The 21,781-nt window shown below is 49.7% G+C and overlaps 1 protein-coding gene across 3 annotated transcripts in view; it reads left to right on the forward strand.

The window, feature by feature from the left end:
• The window catches only part of Anxa6 (annexin A6), a 50,787-nt gene that overhangs the window by 11,140 nt on the left and 17,866 nt on the right, over nt 1-21,781 (forward strand). For all 3 annotated transcript variants that reach the window (XM_052757688.1, XM_052757686.1, XM_052757687.1), the window contains exons 2-13: nt 257-300; nt 7,404-7,494; nt 9,750-9,844; nt 10,310-10,423; nt 12,329-12,419; nt 13,780-13,859; nt 14,701-14,757; nt 15,411-15,504; nt 15,869-15,964; nt 17,455-17,513; nt 19,201-19,323; nt 20,574-20,632. In XM_052757688.1, coding sequence (XP_052613648.1) covers nt 283-300; nt 7,404-7,494; nt 9,750-9,844; nt 10,310-10,423; nt 12,329-12,419; nt 13,780-13,859; nt 14,701-14,757; nt 15,411-15,504; nt 15,869-15,964; nt 17,455-17,513; nt 19,201-19,323; nt 20,574-20,632 — 977 coding nt within the window. In that variant the 5' untranslated portion in view covers nt 257-282. The remainder of the gene's footprint in view (nt 1-256; nt 301-7,403; nt 7,495-9,749; nt 9,845-10,309; nt 10,424-12,328; nt 12,420-13,779; nt 13,860-14,700; nt 14,758-15,410; nt 15,505-15,868; nt 15,965-17,454; nt 17,514-19,200; nt 19,324-20,573; nt 20,633-21,781) is intronic.

A 21,781-nucleotide genomic window follows, 5' to 3' on the forward strand; every position in this document is an offset into this window, starting at 1 on the left:
AATAGGCACACAGCAGGGCCTGGGTCAGTGTTAGGTCAGTGGTCTTACCCAGCCTCCCTTCTCCTCCAGGTCCCTTTCCCACCCTCCTGTGATTGACTGTGCACTATCTAGTCCAGCCACTGTCACCTGAAAAGCAAAGTTCCTGGCTCCACCAGGTCTCTGGATATGAGACCAGCAGAAGGGAAAACAAGGGGCCCAAAATGGAGAGTTACAGAGTACAGGGGTGGTCTCTCAAATTCTCTTTCTCTCTCCACAGTGGTTTCTGCTGCAGAACCCGAGACCATGGCCAAAACAGTCCAGGTAAGGGTCACTCTTCCTCAACATCCTGCCCTTAGGTCTGGGAACCCCAGCATCAGTAGGCCAGAGTCCCAGGTACCCTCAGCTAAGCCGGGTACCTTCGGCTAAGCTCTGCTACCTTTAGCTAACCGTTGGTACCCTCAGCTAACCCCTGGTGCCTTCAGATAATCCCTGGTACTTTCAGCCCCAAAGGAATAGAGATGGTTCTAAACTCACAGCTCTCCATATGCAAGTCACCAGTGATGATACACAATATCCCAAGTACTCAAGGATGTGACTTGGCTCAAGTCCTGGGAAGTGCAGGGCTTCGGGGACTGGCTGGATCTAAGAGCTTAAATGATAGAGTGAGGATTCTGCTTCTGTGGGCAGCTTTTTCTAGATTGCTTCATTCCTGAGAGGTTCTTCGTTGCCTAGCATGGGCATCATGTACCTCCGGGCTTCTATTCTCCTGTCTTCATAGACCTGGATACAAAACTTATTTCCAGTGGTTCCAGGTTTTATCCTCGTTGGGTGACATGCTTTTTGGAGTGGGAAGTTGAATTGACCCCACCAGAACTATGTGGCCCCAGGAAGGGAGATGGGCACCTAGACAGACACCAAATCACAGTGAGGTTGCTTATGCCCTGAAGAGGTGTATTCCATGTCATACCCATTGGCGTTAAGTTCTCCTGGCCAGGAAGAGTCTAACCTCGGTCTTTCACACTGTCTGATCACTCTGCTGGGTGATAGAATTTGAGACCAAATGGAACATTCTCTCCTATGTGGCTAAGGGTGGTGTGAGGGCTTCCTCTGCATTAGGGTTCGCCTGAGAGAGGTCCCAGTTGGCTACCCTTACAGTGCGCACCTGGCATTGGAAGGGCAGGATGAGCTGAGGGATCCCCAGCTGACCCCCTTCTGTTGCTTAATCCATCTCTGGAACTTCTGATCACAAAGCAGGCCTCTTACCCCCTGGCCGAACTGAGAGCCAATTTCACTTCTCATCCCTCACGTGACACCCAATGAACCAGGGATAGTCGCAGCTTGCAGAGAGTCGTGTTTATATGATACAAGGCAGACCCTCAAAATAGTTCTTGCCCAGCTTCCCTCCACACCCCTGAGGAGCGTGTTTGGTTCCACAGCCTCTCTGATCAGGCCGATCAGGGAAGAGTGTTCGTTGTTGTGGGCAAAGCTCCAGGAGCTGTTGCTGCTTCCCTCTTCCTGTGTGTGTGTGTGTGTGTGTGTGTGTGTGTGTGTTCGTGCTCGCGGGCGGGCACAGGAGCTGGGAGGCACTTGCCCTGCAGGATTCTGAATGACTCAAGCGACAGGTCAGTCTGAAAGAACAGTAGGACCAAGACTTGGGGTTCAGAGGTTTGGGCCAGGGACCTTCTGCAAGCAAGTTTCAGGGTGGCTGGGCGTGAGTGCAAGTCAGATGTCCTTGTACCATGCTTCGGTGGGACATAAAAGAGGTTGGACATGAAAGCAGAAGGGCACCTTTGGGTCAAGCGGCTTTGGAAAACAAGAAGGGTCTGGAGCGGACTGACTGGATCAGACAGCCAGAACTGAGAAAGAATCCAACCTCGTCAGGGCGAAGGGTAATTTTGAGTAACTGGTGGGCAGCAACCTCAAGAGGGAGAGGGTTGCAGAAGATAGTACTGAGGGATGTGAAAAAGGAAGTTGGTCTGTTACCTGTTCTCAGCACTGTCTGTAGTGCCCCACGTACGTGTGCACACACCCACACACCCTTGCAGACACACAGCACACTGTTCACGCTCCTTGGGTCCAGTCACCTTAGCCCCTTCCATCATGCTGACTGGTCCTTCCTGTCCCCTTCCAAAGAGGTAAACTTGGGAAGAGGGCAGACTATGACTCCATGGAAGGCCCTGGGAGATGTGGCTCTGTGGCCTGGTCACTAGTGACATTTGGTATTGGGATACTGTAGTGGATATAAAAACACTTTGCAGACAGGGAGAGAGGGGCAGGTGTGTGTCCTGGGACCCCAGCAGCTGCAGGATGAGGTGGGTGCCAGAGCTGGTTATGGTTGCTCTCTGCTAGAGTTCCCATACAGACAGTTGTCTGCCTAGGTAATGTTTATCTGTGTTCTATGAGTCCCAGGACACCTGTAGTAGCTGGGGTGGAGCCTCACAGGCTGGAGCCCCAGGGCCCAGGCTGCTCACCACCTGGCAACAGGGTCTGCTAAATATTTCAGGGTGGAAAGCTTTCTCCCCACTCCCTCCACCCTGGGTATCTGCATCCAGAATCCTGTCTGCACAGGGTGGGACAGGCTGATGACAGGTGGCCTGGGCCTCTGCACACATGGCATTTAGGAATATAAACTTCCACAACGGGGCGAGTCATGGCCTGTGGGAGCTAAGCCTAGATGTTTTGGGGGAATGCTTCTATACCTTTATGTTAGCAGCCAGAGCTAAGGCCTACTCTGCTTGCAGTACCCATGACAGTGTGACATCTTGGATCATGGAGCTAGAAGGCAAGCACTGAAAAGACTTCTCCATCATTGTACAGAGCAGCATGGGAGACTGAACTAGATCCCCATTTAGTTTGTCTTTCCGTGAATACTTTGGCCAAGCCTGTGCAGGCCATTAGCCTCTTGTCTCCACTCAGCCCCTCTAGGCAGCTTTCAATCCTATGGTCATAGAGACCCTGGGTGTATGTGGCTGTGAGCGTTTGGGAACCATCTCAGAATCTATCTTGGCACTTGCTGCCTCCAACACGTCCCCTGTAATGATTAATCTCAGTTGTCAGCTTGATGTGCTCTAGATCCACCTAGGGAAATGGTCTTCTTGGCATGCCTAGGGAAGGATTTTCTCCCCTCTCCTCTTTTTTAAAATGAGAGTCTTGCTATGTAGCTCTGGCTGGCCTGAACTCACTGTTTAGACCAAGCTAGTCTTGAACAGACAGAGGTCTGCTTGCCTTTGCCTCCCAAGTGCTGGGATTAAGGGGGTATCCCACTGTGCCCAATTCTGGAGGATTACCCTAATTAAGTTAATTGAGGTAGGAAGACTTACCACTGTGGGTAGCACCATTCCTTAGGCTGGGGTCCTAGACTGTGTGAAAAGGAGAAAATGAGCTAAGCACAAGCATTTATTATTCTCTGCTTCTCGACAGTGTAAGGAGCACAGCCAGCTGCCACCCCAACTTCTCCATCATGATGGACTGCACCAAAATAAGCCCCTTCTCCCTTAAGTAGCTTTTGTTCAGGGTATTTAATCACAGTGACAGAAAAGAAGCTAAGGCATCCCTGCTATTGACCTTGAGAAAGTTTGAAATGGCTGCTGCTGCTTGACTGCTTTTAACCTACACAGAAGATGGGTTACACGGTTAAGCTTCCTGGAAAAAAAAATGCAAAACCCCAGAAACAGTATCGTGAGGAGCATCTCTGTTTAAGAGCAGAGACGGCAATGGCAGGTGCAAGAGCCTTGCTTTGCCTAGGCCCTGATGTAGGTGGCATGCCCAGGGTAGCCATCAGGACTGCAGGCTCTCATTGACACGGCGACCCCATCTTCTGCTTCAGGCTCATTGTACCCCACACGAGTTGACAGACTCTGGGCATCGGCTCCTAAGCACTGTAACCTGGGGTTCCTTTCCCCAATGTTCTCACTGTCTCCCAGGCCTCTGCCAGGTCTCCTCCATGTGGTAATTTCCACAGCCTCTCTCCCCATGGTGGAGGGCCACTGTTACCCATCCTGTAGAACTCACAAGAACTCAGACATCATCTCCAGGAAGTCAGCTCTAATCTGCTTAGGATGTATTCTCAGTAATTCACTTGTTTATTTCTGAAGCAAATACCAAGGTGTGCCTAGATGTCCTAGGTCCTGTGCTAGGGGCTGGAATACCTCAGTGAGTAAGATAGATGCAGTCCCGGCCTTCACAGGGTTTCTTCTCCGGCCCCTGTGCTGCTCTTAGCTGACTGGATTGTGGCTTCATTTACCATGTTGTTCCCTGCTAGACTGAGTTCTTACAGGTTCCTGGGCTTAGCACTAGCACATAGTAGGTTCTCACTGAGAGATGGATGGATGCATGCATGCATGTGTGGGTAGATGAATGGATGGATGGATAGTTGGGTGGATGGATGGGCATGAAGATAAATGGGTAGCTTGGTAGGTAGATGAAATGGTAGGTAGATGGACAGATTGATAGATGCATGGACAGATGAACAGACAGGTAAATAAATGGAAGGATAGACTGCAGCATAAATGGGCAAATGGTGGATTGGTAGGTAGATAGGCAGATGAATAACAGATGGATGAGTGGGTGGTTCTGGTTTCCTTGGAAATGAGAATCTGTGTGTTGGGGTCTAGGCATGATGGGGCACTGATGACTGTTTATAACTTGAAAGTGGGTCATCCTGGCACAGAGAGGAAATAGGTCTCCAGAAGCTGCCATCCCAGCAGGGGAGGCAGACAGTGCAGTACAATAACTCCATGTTTGTCTTCAAGGAGAGACAGTGGGTGTCATTAGCTGAGGAAGAAGCCCTAGGCTATGTGATGGTCAGTCCTTCCCTTATGACCCACCACACCATCCTGGCATCTGGCAGGGAGGGTGAAAGCTTGGTTTGCTAGAAACAGTCATCTTTCCCCTCCCCCGTCAGGCCTCTGATATGCTGGCTGGTCACATGTCACTTGTCCTCTCTATTTTGGGTCCTTGAAATTTTAAGATACGTTGCCTTATTCTCCAAGTGAGCCTCAGGATCAGTGGCAAGGAGGTTGGATCTAGAGAGATGATGGACATGTGGACTCAGGCAGGTGGAGAGGAAAACATCACGTGTCATGGCAGCAGCTGGCTGTCCCAGATAGACAGACCCCAGAGGACCTGGCTCCCAGAAAGCTATTTCAAAGTTGGACATTTCAGTGCTGGTCCCAGCATCTCCAATGCTGAGCCATGAGGCTAAGAATCCATTCTAAGGAGTCCAACTGCTTCCCCCCTCCCCCCCCCCCCCCCCCCCCCCCCGCCTGTTTCCCTCTTTAGCATTCTTCACTTCAGAAGAGAACATTTTAGTTCCTTCATTCAACTCAGTTACATTTAGCAAGCCTTTCTGGTCTCCATTGCTAAGCCTGTGCTAGGTGTGGGGATCCACTATTCTCCTATGTAGTCATGTCCCATTCCTGATGGCTCCTGTCCTTGTGGAGTCAAGAATCAAAGAGCTGAGTGGTGTCACTCACCTGTAATCCCAGCACTCAGGTGGCAGAGGCAGGTGCATCAGGAGTTCAAGGTCAGCCTTGGCTACATAGTGAGTTCAAGACCAGCCTTGGCTATATGAGACCTTATGTCAAACCAACCAACAAACAACTCAAAAGGTTCAGGAGGAAGGTTAGACTAAAAAGTCTTTAAGGCCCTTTGCTAAGCAGACATCCTGGTCCCCTCTGCCCCCTTTTTCTCCACCCTAGAAGCTGATGGCCATTCTTTGACATTGCTAGACCAGGATAAACAGAAACACCAAATGGTTAGGAGGTAAAATTCCAGCTGGACGCTGTCATTTTTCCAATAACAGGGGCTTGGGGACCTCTTCTGGTCAGTCTCTGAGCCGTGTGCAGATCAGGCCTGACGCTGGACCTCAGGTCCCTGGATCAGACTCTCCAGGGTGGCCCTGCGCAAATGCAAATGTGGCAGAAGGGCTGAAGAGGGCGGAGGGAGTCTAGGCAGGAGGTGGGGCCAGCATGCGCCATCCCTCGCCTGGTCTGCTGTCTGGCCTGTTTTCTCTTTCTTTGCCCAGGGCTGAGATCAGGTTGCAGGGGATTCACGAATGGCGGGAAGAAGGCTGTGTCCCTTTCTGGTCACCCGCCCTTTGAGAACTTTAAATAGCAGCCCTGCACCCACACATGCATACCTCTCAAGAGTCAGCTCGGTGACCGAAGGCAGAGGGCAGACAGATGTCTGGCTGGATGCTGTGGTAGGAGCCACCAGGGGACACCGGACCATGGGAGGACTTCCGTTTTGTCTGTGTCTCACTCCTTGAAGGCACAATCTATGGGCTCCTTGGTCTGCCACTGTGCTCCCCGGCCTCCCGCTGCTCCTCCATCCACAGAACTTTTTCTGGTCTCCTTTTGGAGCTGGTGTTGGGCTTAGCTGCTCTTCCGTAACTTGCCTCTCTCCTTAGGTGTTTACTACAATCATTTATCGCTCATATCCGCCACTGGGCGAGGGGCTCAACAAAATTAGATCTTTGGTTTTTCTGAATCTTTAGCCCTTGGCCCAGGGCCTGGCACGGATTATGTGCTGTGTGCCTGCCCAGTGACAGCCCCTGGTGTACTGGATTTGCCCGGTGGCTCTCTCAGACCCCATACTTCTCCATACTGTATGGCTGGCCCACATCTGCTCCTCTGTGAAGCAGCCCATTGTTAATTCAGCTTTGATCTGATGTCTGAGGTCTCCTGGCTCTCTGCCTTCCTCTTCTGGCCTGCAAGGACCCTGCCAGCTTATCCTCAGATGCCGTTTCACAGCTCCGTTTACTGGGCCCCCAGGACCAATGCTCATCTTGGTATTGAATTTGAGAGCAGCTCTGGGTCCCTGTGAGTAGCTGGCAGCTGTTAGGTTTGTGTAGCTGAGGGGAAGCAGGGAAGAGGGTTGGGGTCTGTGGGGCTCCTTCCTTCTCAGGGTTTGGTTGTAGACCTTAAACACTCCTGCAGTGGCTAATATATCTGTGTTAATGGAGGTAAGAGGCTTGGTAAACTGTAAAAATGCTATGAAAAATGGCCACATAGTGAGACCCTATGTCAAAACAAACAAAAATGAGGTGGGTGACACCTGAGAAATAACACCTGTGGCTGACCTCTGACCTCCAGCTACACACACACACACCCCGCAGGTGGGACTCCCGTCACTCACAGGGCTCATTTCCACCCAGCCACTCAGCCATACTTTAACCTCTCCTGGTGGTGCCAAGTGATGAAGGATGGTGAGCCTTGGCCAAGCCGCCCTCCCTTGGAGGAAAGGCACTGTCCCTTTGAGCAGGCTGCATCTAATAGTTCTGAAGAGTCAGCCACACCCTTCCCAGGTGACCTCAACCCTTGTTTTTTTCTCTGGGGAACAGAGCTCGGCCTGAACCAGAGCTAACGGTCTGTCCTGGGTCCAGGCCCAAGGTCAGAACTCACCCTCTGCTTCTCTCTCCACAGGGTGCAATGTACCGAGGCTCCATCCATGACTTCCCAGACTTTGATCCAAATCAGGATGCCGAGGCTTTGTATACAGCCATGAAGGGCTTCGGTGGGTGTCGGCTCCCCAAGAGTGGGTCCTATGGGAAGGAGGGTGCGTGGGAGATAGCCAGTCACCCCAACATGTGGCCTACCCTCAAGTCATTTGCGGTATTCTGTGACTTTTCCTAGAGAAAGATGAACAGACTTTACCCAGTTAGGGGACTAACAACAAACCAAAGACACCATTCCATTCATCTAGTTTGATAAACCAGTGAGTTTATTGGGGTTACTTACAGGAGCATAGGTGACCCCAAAACAGCCACATGACCAAAAAAACCACTCACTGGAAAGCTGCGTCCTTAGTAACCCCTGCCCAGTTGCAGACAGCTCCGCCAGAGAGGCTTGCCTCTCTGCAGCCATTGTTACTGCTTTTAGAATCTTGGAGCCTTATGGTCTATGTCTCAGTCTGGGCTTTCTGAATCTGCTAAGGTCCCTGAACTTCTGCTGAGCCTTGTAAATTTCATGAGCTTCCAAGTCTTAGAAGCCTTCCTCCTCCATCCTTGAGAGAATGTCTCCTTTCCCTGGAAAAGGATCCACCAAATAGCTGTTGGTGGGGGAGGAGCCTGGAATGTCGCAATGTGGTTTGGTTTTGTTTTGTTTGTTCCTGTTGCTAGGGATTGGACCCAGGATCTTGTGCAGGCCAGAGCTTATTTAATTCACTTTTTTTTTTGGCCTCTTTTCATATTTTATAAATTTACAATAAAATATGTCAAACCAAAAAAAACCTCTGTGTGTGTGTGTGTGTGTGTGTGTGTGTGTAACCACTAAAGAGATAAAGAATACTGAAGCCTTACCCACAGACCTGAGCTTAAGGAATGACCTGGTTAGTATAGCTGGGAACCTTGGTGAGCTGGCAGCCTCCTGGTGACTCCCTGCCTTTCTTCAGGGTGACCACTGACCTGAATTTGTGCTTATCGACACCCTTGCTCGTCTGCAGTTGGCAGAACACAAGCTGTTAGAACATCTGGGTTTTTCTAAGTCAAGTGCATTGTGAAGCCTTGTGAAAGTCCTCACCTGTCTCTGGGTCTCACTTTCTGCATTTGTGCCACAGAGAGCTCAGTCAGGGACCCTTTGAGCTCAGGTGTTGTGAATGCAATGACTCCTCTCTGTGGGGACTTAGGTCCCTTTAGACCAGTGGTTCTCAACTTTCCTGATGTTGTGACTCTTTAATACATAAAATAATTTCGTTGCCACTTCGTAACTATAATTTTCTACTGTTACAAATTCTTGGGGTTTTTTTTGTTTGTGTGTTTGGTTGTTTGTTTGTTCTTAATATTTTTTAAACTTTATTTTATGTGCATTGGTGTGAAGGTGTCAGATCCCCTGGAACTGGAATTACAAACAGTCATGAGCTGCCATGTGGGTGCTGGGAGTTGAACCCCGGTCCTCTGGAAGAGCAGACAGGGCTCTTAACCACTGGGCCATCTCTCCAGCCATGTTTGTTTGTTTTTCGAGACAGGGTTTCTCTGTATAGCTTTGGAGCTTGCCCTGGAACTCGCTCTATAGACCAGGCTGGCCTTGAACTCACAGAGATCTGCCGGCCTCTGCCTCCCAAGTGCTGGGATTAAAGGTGTGCGCTACCACCGCCCAGTAACTGTTTTGAATTGTAATATAAATATCTTATACTCAGGATAGCTGATTTGAGGGGTGACCCACAGGTTGAGAACCACTGCTGTCACCTCTTTGTTGAGAGCAGAAGGTTTCTGCTGATAACCTGCAGGAGCTGCAAGGCCTCTGTCTGATAAAGGAAGCAGCGCTGGAGGGCTTCCTGGAGGCAGGCTGGGCACGGTGACAGTGTAACCGAATATAGTAGGCTTGCATCTTGTCGAGCAAGTCGAAATATGCACAGTAGAGATTGGTGGAGAAAGATTTATTCCCTGCGGCAGGTGAGGAGGCCCGCAGTCATTTTCAAGCCAGCGTTCTTGCTGAACAAACAAAGCACGGACATTTTAATGCAGGCCTGTACAGATTCACACAGCCATGGTCCCATTCCCGAGTGATCCCATTCCCGAGCGAGCGCGCCCTCGTGTTAGGGGTACAGTCCCAAGCATGCTCACTTTAAAGTGACATAAATGCCTCTGGGCATGCTCCCCTTGAACCATGAAGACTTAGGTGCAAACAGTCGAAAGGACATTTTTTGGTTTTGTTTTTTTTTTTTTTTTTGTAAAAGGACGTTTTGAAAGTGCTTGAAGTTAGCACAGGATTCTGAACCTGAAGGCCATGTCTTGTTTAGTCACTAACAACAAGTGCCCTCAACTCTTCTAGGCAGTGACAAAGAGTCCATACTGGAGCTGATCACCTCCCGCAGCAACAAGCAGAGGCAGGAGATCTGCCAGAGTTACAAGTCCCTCTATGGCAAGGTAAGCGTGGCGGCTGGAGGGCCGGGGGGGAAGGGAACCGTCACTTCCTGTCTTGTTATTCAGGATCCTTTCCTGGCATTCTTCTCCATTCTGCCTGCATGCTGGCTCTTCCCACTCTGCTCTTACTTGTCCTTTGGTCTCACGCGTCATCTGAGTACCTTGCGCTGGGCACCGTGCAGGTGTTAGGCCCTGCACTGAGAAAGCAGACCTGTGCCATAGCCACTCTCTACACTCCCGGATCCTAGAAAAGACAGACAGTGGAGGGGGAGGATGTTGAGGGCTTGAACCTGCGTAGCCCAGTTGCTAGCTACGTGACTTGGGGCAGTGGCCTGAAGTCTCTAGAATCTTCTATAAGGGGCGATGGTGGTGTCTCCTCCTGAGAGCTGGATTCAGCAAGGCCTTGGACCAGGCAGAGAAAGCATTCACTTATCACCCATTCCTACCATGGTGCTCCTCCACCCCCAGGACCTCATTGCCGACTTGAAGTATGAGTTGACAGGGAAGTTCGAGCGGCTGATCGTGAACCTGATGAGGCCACTTGCCTATTGTGATGCCAAAGAAATTAAAGACGCCATCTCGGTAAGAAGCATGGGTCCGAGTGTGCACTGGGGGTGCAGATAGGGCTGATAAGTTCTGGGCTATGCCACAAGCTTGTGGTCAGCCCCTGCCCACCCAGCCCATGTGTCCTGCTTTAAGAGGCAGCCTGTCCCAGATGGGTTTCCTAGTCTTCTGCAGCCTAACAGATGTGGACAGATGTCAGGGAAAAGTAGACCCTGTAAAAATGAGGCCTTTGTTCTGATCCCCATGCCAGGGGTTATAGTCCTGAGAAACTGGAGACGTGGAGACAAATGCTGTCCAATACACTAGAAGCTTAAGGACACAATAAAAACTAATTATTGCAAGACACTGGCTCTAAGAGGACCAAGTTGAGCCCAAAAGTCTGTAGAGGCTCTGGTGGGTAGGAGTGCAGGGGACATTCCAGGCTGGGGATGTGTGTCCAGGTTTCAGCAAGACTTAACCTGTTTAAAGCAGAGGGATGCCCTCTAGGAAGAGGGGCCAAAACCCTTGAGTGGGTGTGGTAGTGCAGGCTATCAGTCACAGCACTGGGGAGTGAAGGCAGGAGGATGGTAAGTTTGAGACCATAGCCTCGGTTACAGAAAAGACCAAAAAGGCGGCGGGGGGGGCCACTGGGAAGATGGCTCAGTGGGTAAGTGCTGGCTATTGCAAGCATGAAGACTTGACTTCAAATTCTCCATAAAAGCCAGGCACCTATAACGCCCGTCTTGTAGAGAGTGGGAACAGAGATCACCAGGCCCTAGTGGTTAGTCAGCCTAGCCAGAACAGCAAGTTCTAGGTTTAGTAAGAGACCCTGTTTGAAAAACTAAAGTGGAGAGTGATAAAGAAGACACCTGAAGTTGACCTCTGACCTCTGCATGCAAATACTTGCATGTGTACACAAAGTCCCTGATTTAGGGTGTGTGACTCAGTGGTAGAATGCCTGCTTTGACGCTCTGGGTTGGTTCCATCCCTAGCATCCAGAAAAATGTACACAAAGCCCTTGATTATACCTGGCACTTTATAGTTTATAAAGTCTATGACCTCTGCCATCATTGAGTTCTCACACATAGATTCAATTCATGAGTGGATACACTTAGCCATGCAAGAATGTATTGCTTTCTTAGCCTTAGAATTTGGCAGCTCAACGACGAGCTTTCCCATTGTATGGATGAGAAAATTGTGGCCAGAAAGATGAAGTCATTGTTGTTGTTGTTGAAGGTTTTATAAATGTTCACTTTATGTACAAAGTGCTGGCATGCTTCCTCCATTGGGTGGGTGACTTGGAGAATTCATTGGAAGATCACTCAGTCCGACTTAATGAACACCATGTACTCCACAGACAAGACTCTGGCAATACACAGTGAGACTCTATTTTCCCATCAGGCTGTGAGGATTTGTGCAGGAATGCCAACCCTGGTGTAATCTCTGCAGTAAACTTTTACTATTCTAGTAAAGTTGCCAATGCCCCATCTTGCTTTTGGTGGTGATTCTAGAAGAAAAAGAATGCAGGATTGTGTTGGTTTTATTTATTTATTGAGTCAGGGTATCATGTAGCCCAGGCTGGCCTTAAACTCCTAAGCCTTCTACCTCTGTCTCCTAAATACTGGGACTAGAGGTTTGTGCCTATTATGCAGCACTGGGTCAAACCCGGGACCTTATTGCATGCCGGGTAAGAACTATACCAACTGAGCCACATCCTTAATCCCAAGACTGCATTTCTTAGTGAGAAGTCAAGACAGCTGCTGTACACGTGGGACCAGAACCCATGCCTCGAGTCTTAGGGTGGCATCTCCCAAATGATACCCAAGAGCTGAGACAAAGACACCATGACTACAGGAGGTGTCACAGCCCAGGCTGCCCCAGGGTCCCCTTGTGGCTAAGGGCTTCCCATTCGGCTCTACCTGACATGTTCCTTCTCTCCTGCAGGGCATTGGCACAGATGAGAAGTGCCTCATTGAGATTTTGGCCTCCCGGACCAATGAGCAGATGCACCAGCTAGTGGCTGCGTACAAAGACGGTGAGATGGGCGGGAAGGACACTCAGACTGCAAGGGCGGGGGCCACTGAGACTAACCACCCACCCTCCCTCTGACCATCCATCTCTCTACCCATCTATCCATCCACTCACCCACCATCCACTCATCCTTCTAGCCATCATCACACTACCCATCCACATTCCATCCATCCATCCAACATCCATCTATCCTCTCATACATCCACCCATCATCCATCCACTCACTCATCATCAACCCATCCATCTACCATTCATCCATCTATCCACTCATCCTTCTAGCCATCATCACACTACCCATCCACATTCCATCTATCCAACATCCATCTATCCTCTCATACATCCACCCATCATCCATCCATCTTCTCATCCATCCATTCACTCATTCATCAACCCATCCATCTACCATTCATCCATCTATCTTCCCATCCATTTACCACCTACCCATCCTTCTATCCATCATCTACCCACCCATCTATACACCATTTATCCATCCATCTAACACCCATCTATCTTCCTGTCCACACACTCATCAATCCATCTATCCACCCACTCATCTATCCATCTACTCATCCATATCCATCTTCCCACCCATATATATCCCTCTCTCTATCCACCATCTTTCTGTCCATCCATGTAGTAAGTGCCTGTTCTGTGCCAGACAGTGTTCAGGTTCTCAGGAGATGGTGGTAGATAAAAGCAGTGTAGTCTCTGATAGCTGGAACTTGTAGCCTCCTGAAATAACGATGAGTCTCAGAGAAAAATAATAATGACAGACAGTGGTCAGATTTTATGAAGGAAATGAACAAGAACCAGACATTCCCAAGAGAGGACCTATGTCAGAAAACCTGTCTTAGGAGGAAGTGAGGTGCTTGTTGTATGGAGAATGGGGTGACAGATTGTCCTTCTGGCAGAGGGAACAACGGTATATAGACCCCTCTGCAGAAGTGAGTTAGGTGGCCCAGATGAGGCTGAAGAGGTAGAGGGTGAGTTAGCATCACAGAGGACTTTGTAACCAAAAGAACGCTGACATTTTACTCAGAGTCCAGTGACAGGTCAGGGGTGTTGCAATCAGATATGAACTTTATGACAGCTGCCTTGTCACTGTGGGTGGAAGAACCCTCTGTCCAGGTGAGGATGACGATCCAGTGGGATGGTACAAGGGGACAGAAGTAGGAAGAATCCACTTGAGTGTGTCCTGGTGCTAGCAGCTGTGAAGGGACACTTGTCATGGCAGCCATGCAGACTGGATTGGGGTTTATAACAACAGCTAATCATACGGGGTGCGGGGAGCAAATGACCTCTGTTCTGGATCCTAGAGGCTTGGGGTGGGGGATGAGACTAGAGCCCCTGTGTTCCTTCCACAGCCTATGAGCGAGATCTGGAGTCTGACATCATTGGAGACACTTCCGGCCACTTCCAGAAGATGCTGGTGGTGCTGCTCCAGGTGGGTCTGCGTGCAGACATATGCCCCTTTCTACTGCTCTCCCCATGGGAGCCACAGGGTCCTTTCACTGCTTCTCAAACAAGTGGCCCTGGAGGACTGCAGGGTGTGAGGGCCTCCTCTAGGCCGGCCTCCTTCACTGCCCATCCCCACTTGTTTTATCCTCTGGAGCCGAGAGGCCCCTCTGAAGCCTAGGCTCTGTCTGTTGGTCTACCCTTGTCCCAACGCCATGCTTTACACAGGCTTGTGCCCTATGGAAACCCAGATGCCTCATTCACAGCCTCCTTCCCCTCCTCATGTACCTTGAACTCCCTTCTGGGATTTCAGACCTTAGAATACAAGTCCCAAATCCTCATGGGTAAATTCTTGGGTTAGGGGGATGAGAGACCCTAGTATTAGCACACAAATGTGCAATTCTAGGCTGGACATGACTATATGTCTAAGATTCCAATGCTCAAGAGGTAAAGGCAGAAGGATCAGTGTAAGTTCTAGGCCAACCTGGTCTACATAGTAAGTTTTGGGTCAGCCAAGGCTACATAGTAAGACCCTGGACCACCCTTTACCCCTTGGGCATTATTGTCATGAAATGATCTGGAGAGTGCCAAGACCTGTGGCTTTGCCCTCTAGAGCTCTGTCTTCAAAGTACAGGGCTTTTGTCTGCCGCCCTGGGATGGAGGTACCAGAAGGACTTCAGTCTTTCCCAAGACTCCTGTTTGGTCAGGGAGAGGCTCCCTACAACTCTGTACAAAATAGACACTGGGCATTTCTCCTGCTCAGTCACTCTCATGGGCCTCCCCCTGGCTCCATACATTGGAAACACACACTCCCTTGTCTCTCCATCCAGGGAACCCGGGAGAATGATGATGTTGTGAGCGAGGACTTGGTCCAACAGGATGTCCAGGTAAGCGATGCTGATGGAGGTCTCTATGGCTCTGCCAGGAGCCTTGTGGGAGGGGAAAGGTCAGGGGCTTTGGGGTGGGGTAGGGGTGAAGTCTTTTGTATCGAGCAACCAAAAATCCCTGAATCACAGGGTGATTTTTATAGGATTTCACCAGGAAAAGAGATGTAGGTTTCTTTCAGAGGTAGCATGTAGCGTGTGAAGTCAGCGAGTGTGTTGGAGTGAAATGGTAACCTGCATTTGATCCCCAGCACCCATGTAAAAAGCTGAAGACATCACCTCAAAAAAAAAAAAAAGCAAACAAGGTGGACAGTTCCTGAGGAACAAAACCCGAGGTTGACCCTCTGACACCCCTCCACCACCCATCCCCCCCACCCACCCAGCCACACACAGAAAGAGGAAACTAGGGGAGCTTTGGAAAGGGAGAGAAGGAAAGCATTCATTTAACAGACCATGGGGGTATTTTTGGAAGAAGGGAGGATGTCCAACCTGGGCAGTGAAGGTTGAGTGGGAGCCTCCACGGAAAGAGGGGGGTGAGCAAAGGTCCAGAGGTCACCGGTAACTGCCGCGTTCAGGATCAGGTAGCTGCTCGGAGTGTGTCCTGTCTCCCCAGGTTTGGTCTTTCCGTTACATCTCACCCGCTTCTTCCTTCTCAGGACCTGTACGAGGCCGGGGAACTGAAATGGGGAACAGACGAGGCCCAGTTCATTTACATCTTGGGAAACCGTAGCAAACAGCACCTGCGGTTGGGTGAGTTCCCAAAAACCGCAGCTCCTCCAAGAGTGACACCGAGAACCCCTTTCTCTTTCCCCTTTCTACTGATGGAGCATGGGAGCCACTTCACTTCCAAACCAAATACTAGCCCTGCTGTGGGTTGTCTCGTTCCTTACCTGAGTCCTTGCCAGGACAGCCCTGTCTCAAGATGGAGTCCTGGACAGCAAATATGACACAACTGTGTCACCTCCCAGCCACCGCACCGAAGTGCCAGCCCCAGCCTCCGGCTAGCATTTGATTATCGGCTATTATGTCATCCCCTTCGAAAGTCTTTGTTCTTTTGTTGTTGCTATGGCAACACTGTTAGATGTCGTGTCTGTCTGTCGTCTGTCTCCCTCAGTGTTTGATGAGTATCTGAAGACCACGGGGAAGCCCATTGAAGCCAGTATCCGAGGGGAGCTGTCTGGAGACTTTGAGAAGCTGATGTTGGCCGTGGGTATGTACTGGGCGCTGCAAAGGAGTCTGGGATGTCAACCCAGAAGTAAGGGGACAGGAAGGAAAGGGATTCCCATGGGGTGGAGTTAGAAAAAGCAGGTAGTAGAGGATTGGTTGAGCAGCATGGCTGAGGCTGGGCATGGGACAGAACTCAGCCTTAGACACTGATGTCCTGTGTGATAAGGGTAGAAAACATCCACCTTAGATTGGGATAATAGTTATCAAAGACCTTGGAGAATCTGCTTGCCAGGCACCACGCTGTATTAAGTATCCCGCGCAGCTGGGGCAAGTCACCTAGCCTAGCCGGACCTTCATTTCCTCATTGATTAAATGAAGGTGGGGGGATGGCTGGATTTACTGAGTTCTTTGCCAGTCTGGTATTTTAAGAGTCATAGCCAGGCCACAAGTTAGTTGGTTTTTGTTTTTGAGACACGGTCTCATTTAGCCCAGGTTGGCCTTGAATTATGAGGTCAGCTGAGGCTGACTCTGGACCACCTGCTTCCGCCTCTGCATGTGCGTGAGCACACACGACACCGTGCTTGACTTAGTTGGCGCTGGGGACTTTGTGTGTACTAGGCAAGCACTCCCTCTGCCACTGAGCTGCATGCCCAGCCTTGTTTCCTGCTTTCTTTTCTTTTTTTTTTTTCTTATATTTTTTTTCTTTAATTTATGTGCATTGGTGTTCAGCCTGCATGTATGTCTGTATGAAGATGTCAGATCTGCTGGAACTTGAGTTACAGACAGTGCTGAGCTGCCATGTGGGTGCTGGGAATTGAACCTGAGTTCTCTGGAAGGGCAGCCAGTGCTCTTACCCACTGAGCCATCTCTCCAGACCTCTTTTTTCTTTTCTTTTATTTGTTTGTTTGTTTGTTTGTTTGTTTGTTTAATTTTTGAGGCAGGATCTCCTATATCCCATGCTGGCCTCAACTCACTGTGTAGCCAAAGATGACCTTGAATTTCTGACCCTTTTCCCTCCATCTCTGGAGGGCTGGGATTATGGTGTGCATCACTCCCAACCAACCAACCAAACACACACACACACACACACACACACACACACACACACACACACACACAGGTAAACACGCTTCCCTTGTGTTTAAAGCTGGAGGTACTCTGAGGCTGAGGACAAGGACTCCTCCTGCCTTTGAACTTGGTGGCCCCCAAGAGTTAGGAACAACTGGTAGCACCATGTGCAATCCCATCGCTAGGGAAGCCTGAGGCAGCCAGACTGCAAGTTTAAGGCCTGCCTGAGCTATGAGAATAAATGTGAGGCTAGCCTGGGCAATTCAGCAAAGACTGTTTCAAAATAAATAAAAAGTAATGAAAGGATGTGGCCTCTATCTCAGTTATAAAGCACTTCCCAGCACACCCAAGGCTAGAAATGGAGGAGAGGGAGGGAGGGAAGGAGGGAGCCCTGTAGGTGCCTTCCCTTTTCCGAGGCAATGGAAATAACTAGTCCTCATCTCCCTTTTCCCTCCTTTTTCCCAGTGAAGTGCATCCGCAGTACCCCAGAATATTTCGCTGAAAGGCTATTCAAGGCCATGAAGGTATGTAGTGGGGTTAGTGGGAATGAGGTTGGGGGAGGGAATCCTCTGCCTGCAACCTCAAGACTGCTGGGATTTTACCAAATCCTTGGTGTCCAGTGGCCAGAAAGAGCCTGTTCTGGTTTGGTTTTTGTTGCTGTGATAGAATACTGTGACCAGGGGTGGGGAGCAAAAAAAAAAAAAAAAAAAAAGGATTCTCACCAAAGGCAACTTAGGGGAGGAAAGGATGTATTGGCTCATACTTCTAGGACACTGTCCATCACAGAGGAAAGTTAGGGCAGAACTGAAGCAGAAATCATGGAGGACCTGCTTGCTGACGCACTCAGGTTCATGTTCAGCTAGCTTTCTTATATAGCCCAGGACCACCTGTGTAGGAAGTGGTGCCTTCCACAGTGGTTAAGAGCACTGGCTGAGCTCTTAGAGGTGGTGGCATGTGCCTTTAATCCCAGCACTCGGGAGGCAGAGGCAGACAGATCTCCATGAATTTGAGGCCAGCCTGGTCTACAGAGCGAGTTCCAGAGAGAAACTCTACCTCAAAAAACCACAAACAAAACAGTAATTAAAGCAGAGCAAAGTGGTGCATACTTGCAATCCCACAGCTTGGCATGGTGAGGCTTGGATCAGTAGTTCAAGGTCATCCTGAACCTGGTCACAAAAGCACAAAGTCAGGCTGGCAGGTAAAGGTACTTTATTTTAGTTCAGTCCTTGGGGCCATCATGGTGGAAGGCAAGAACAGTTTAAAAGTTTTATGAGTTGGAGATAAGGCATAGGGGTTAGGGGCACTTCCTGCTCTCCCAGAGGACCTGAGTTCAGTTCCTAGAGCCTATATCAAACAGTTCACAACCGCCTGTAACTCTAACCTGATCTCATGCCCTTTCCTCTTCAGTCACCTACACGAATATGGCATATATACAAATAGATACATAGATAAAAATCAAAATAAATCTTTGAAAAGTTTTAAACTATAAAAATAAGTAACAAATCAGAATATTCCTACATATATCAGACCATTTTAGAAAACACTTTGGTGGGGCTGGAGAGGTGGCTCAATGGTTAAGAGCACTGGCTGCTCTTCTAGAGGTCCTGAGTTCAATTCCCAGCAACCATATGGTGGCTCACAACTATCTAAAATAAGGCCTAGTGCCCTCTTCTGGTGGGCAGGCAATGCAGGCAGAACACTGTTAATAGAATAAATAAAAAAATATTTTTTAAAAAAAAGAAAAGAAAAAAGTCGGGCAGTGGTGGCGCACGCCTTTAATCCCAGCACTCGGGAGGCAGAGGCAGGCGGATCTCTGAGAGTTCGAGGCCAGCCTGGGCTACCAAGTGAGTTCCAGGAGAGGCGCAAAGCTACACAGAGAAACCCGGTCTCAAAAAAAAAAAAAAAAAAGAAAAGAAAAAGAAAACACTTCGGCATGTGTCAGTAATTTCTCCACATTCATAATGCTGATCATTGTGACCAGGCAGCTGGTTTCCCTCTAGGCATGTTCCGAAGGACAGCATTTCCCAATCTTTCTCTCATATGACACAGAAACCTGTGACATTTCCTTGGCACATTAGAGTAAATGAACATTTGCTATGAGAGATCCAGGAGCATGTGCTGTCCCAGCCCTTCTCGGCTACTCCAAAAGTGCAGAGTGTTTGGCCAGACATTCCCCGTGAGCACTGTCCCTCATGCCCTCATGTCCTCCAGGGCCTGGGAACTCGAGACAACACCCTGATCCGCATCATGGTCTCCAGGAGCGAGCTGGACATGCTTGACATTCGGGAGATCTTCCGGACCAAGTATGAGAAGTCGCTGTACAGCATGATCAAGGTGAGCGGGCTTTGCGGGTGAGGAGGGGAGCAGAGAGTTCCCACCACCACCAAGGTCTTGGGAACCTTTACACAGGAGCATGGAGGTCTTGAGCTTTCCAAGAGCTCTTGCTTTAGGGCATTTTCGAGGAAGTTGAAGCCCCAGGGGAGCTGGTAGCAGGAACAACTTGAAAGGAAGGCGTGGAGGTTAGAGAGATGACTGGGCTATTAAGAGCACTGGCTGTTCCTGCAGCCAGGTTCAGTTCCCAGCACCCACCTGAGGGGTCACAACTATCTATAATTTTAGTTCTAGGGGATCTAATGCCCTCTTCTGGCCTCTGCAGGCACATGTGGTGCACATGCATACATGCAGGCAAACACTTATACATATAAGTAAAAATAAATAAAACTTTAAAAAGTAAGGCATGACTGGATCCTGCAGGGCTTGCAAATAGATTTAAGGACCAGGATGCTGTCCCAAGGGCATTGCGTGTCCACAGTCTCTGCAGAGAAGTTCACTGAAGAACACAAGTGAGCATTAATTAGAGAACCCTAGAGCCCGCTGGGTAATTAGTACTATCTCAGGACTGGCCATCCCATGAGGCCTTGCCAAGAGATCATCAGACGTAGTAGTTTTATAGGCCGGCAGGGGAAAAGATCCAATTTGTACTCGTAAATGGTGTCTAAAGAGGATTTTTATGGGTGTCATGCCCTGGACATTCCATGGGGGAAAAAGTCTGGAAACGTCCAGAATAAGCAAAGATGCTGTTGCACAGGGTCTCTACCCTAGAACTTCTCATAGCCGTTAATATTTTGAGGTCCATTCCAAAGGCTCAAGGACTAAGTCATCCACATCATCGTATTTGCTTGACTTGGAGCATTTTCCCATGGGTTTGTTCATGGAACTGTACCTCCTTGAAATGTTTCCCTTGGATGTGATGCGCCAGGGACAGTGGAATGCCAGGGCCATGGGAGGACAGCAAGTATCTCAGAATTCCATGATTAGTGAAGTCAACAGGTCAGTGAGTTGTTATTACCGGAAGTATTCATACCTCAGGAAATGTGGCAAATGGCATACTCCAGAGACTTGCTCCTTCCTGTCTTTCCCAGAGAGCTGGTGGCTGGATAGTGACCGGCACTGCACTGTTCGGTGGCTTCGGCCACTGCAGGCAGGAGGAGAGGCAGGGCTGGTGTGAGTGTTCTGCTCCGCCCCCTCTTCTTGTCCAAGAAGAGCCAGGGCTGTGTTTGAGGTCACCTTTCCTCTCTCCCCAGAATGATACCTCTGGTGAATACAAGAAGGCTCTACTCAAGCTGTGTGGAGGAGATGATGAGTAAGTGGGTCCCGGACCCCAGGACGGAAGGATGGCCTGACCCTTCTGGGGACCGTCCCCCATGGATGGGTCGATTGCATGAGCCTGGGTCTCCTCTGAGGCTGGAATGCCAAACGAGGGGGGAAGTGGCCTTCGGCATTCCAATCTCTGCTGTCTTGGGGTCTGAGTGTCTGCACAAGTGTGGTCTACTGTACGTGGAACTCTCTGCTGGGTGAACTTGGAAGTCAGTCTGCCATCTGGACCAGGGATTAGAATTCAGGGGATTTAAGCTGGGCATGGTGGCACATGCTAGAGGTAGACAGATTTCTCTGAGTCCAGCCTGGTCTATGTAGCAAATTCCAGGCCAGTCAGGATTGCACAGTGAGACCTTGTCTCAAAAAGTGAAAGGAGGAGGAGCCAGGAGGAGAGTGCCTTGAGAAGCCGCCTCTCAGAAGGCCTGGTGATGAGGACTGGCCTGGCTTCTTCCTGTAATTGCCAATGCATTCTGTGGAGAGCTGGGGAAAGAGGGGAGGTGGCAGGCGGGCTGAAGGGCCCTTCCTGGAATATTAAACTAGGTGACTGCGTCATGACATGACGATATTTATACCAAGGGAATTGTGGGTGCTTTGACTGCCTTCTCCAGGGTTCAATGGCCAGTTCAGGAAGGGACACGAAAGCTTCCTGTTGATTCCATTCAGGCCACAAGGCTGCAAGTCCCGTGCCACATACACTGGCCCCTCACATGTCCAGGTGCCTTGCAAAAAGAGATATGGGAATGATACAGCCATATCGGTCCCTTGGCTTATTTGAGAGGGGATTTGGACAGAAGTCACCAGAGGACTATAAGGAAGAAAGATGAGATTGAGGGACTGTCCTACCTGGGCCTGGGACCACCAAGACTGCTGAGGAAAGCCCCACTGCATAGGTTAGAGGGAGCTCAAGAGAGGCTGGAGAGTCTCTGGACTAGAGGGTCCTCTGATGAGCTCAGGCTGGAGAAGAAATAAAGCCAGAGGTCTGCGTTGGTGTTAGGGGTGTGTGTGTGTGTGTTAGGATACATGTGTTGGGGTGTACATTTGTGGTTTCACCAAGTGTTCCTGTGTGTCCTTGGGCTAGAATGTGTGTGAGTGCCTCACCTTGTGTTGGTTGTACTTGTGTGTGTGTTGACTGTGT

This window comes from Peromyscus californicus, unplaced genomic scaffold (genome assembly GCF_007827085.1).
Source record: "Peromyscus californicus insignis strain IS unplaced genomic scaffold, ASM782708v3 Scaffold_3__1_contigs__length_106647218, whole genome shotgun sequence".
NCBI classification, from domain to species: domain Eukaryota; kingdom Metazoa; phylum Chordata; class Mammalia; order Rodentia; family Cricetidae; genus Peromyscus; species Peromyscus californicus.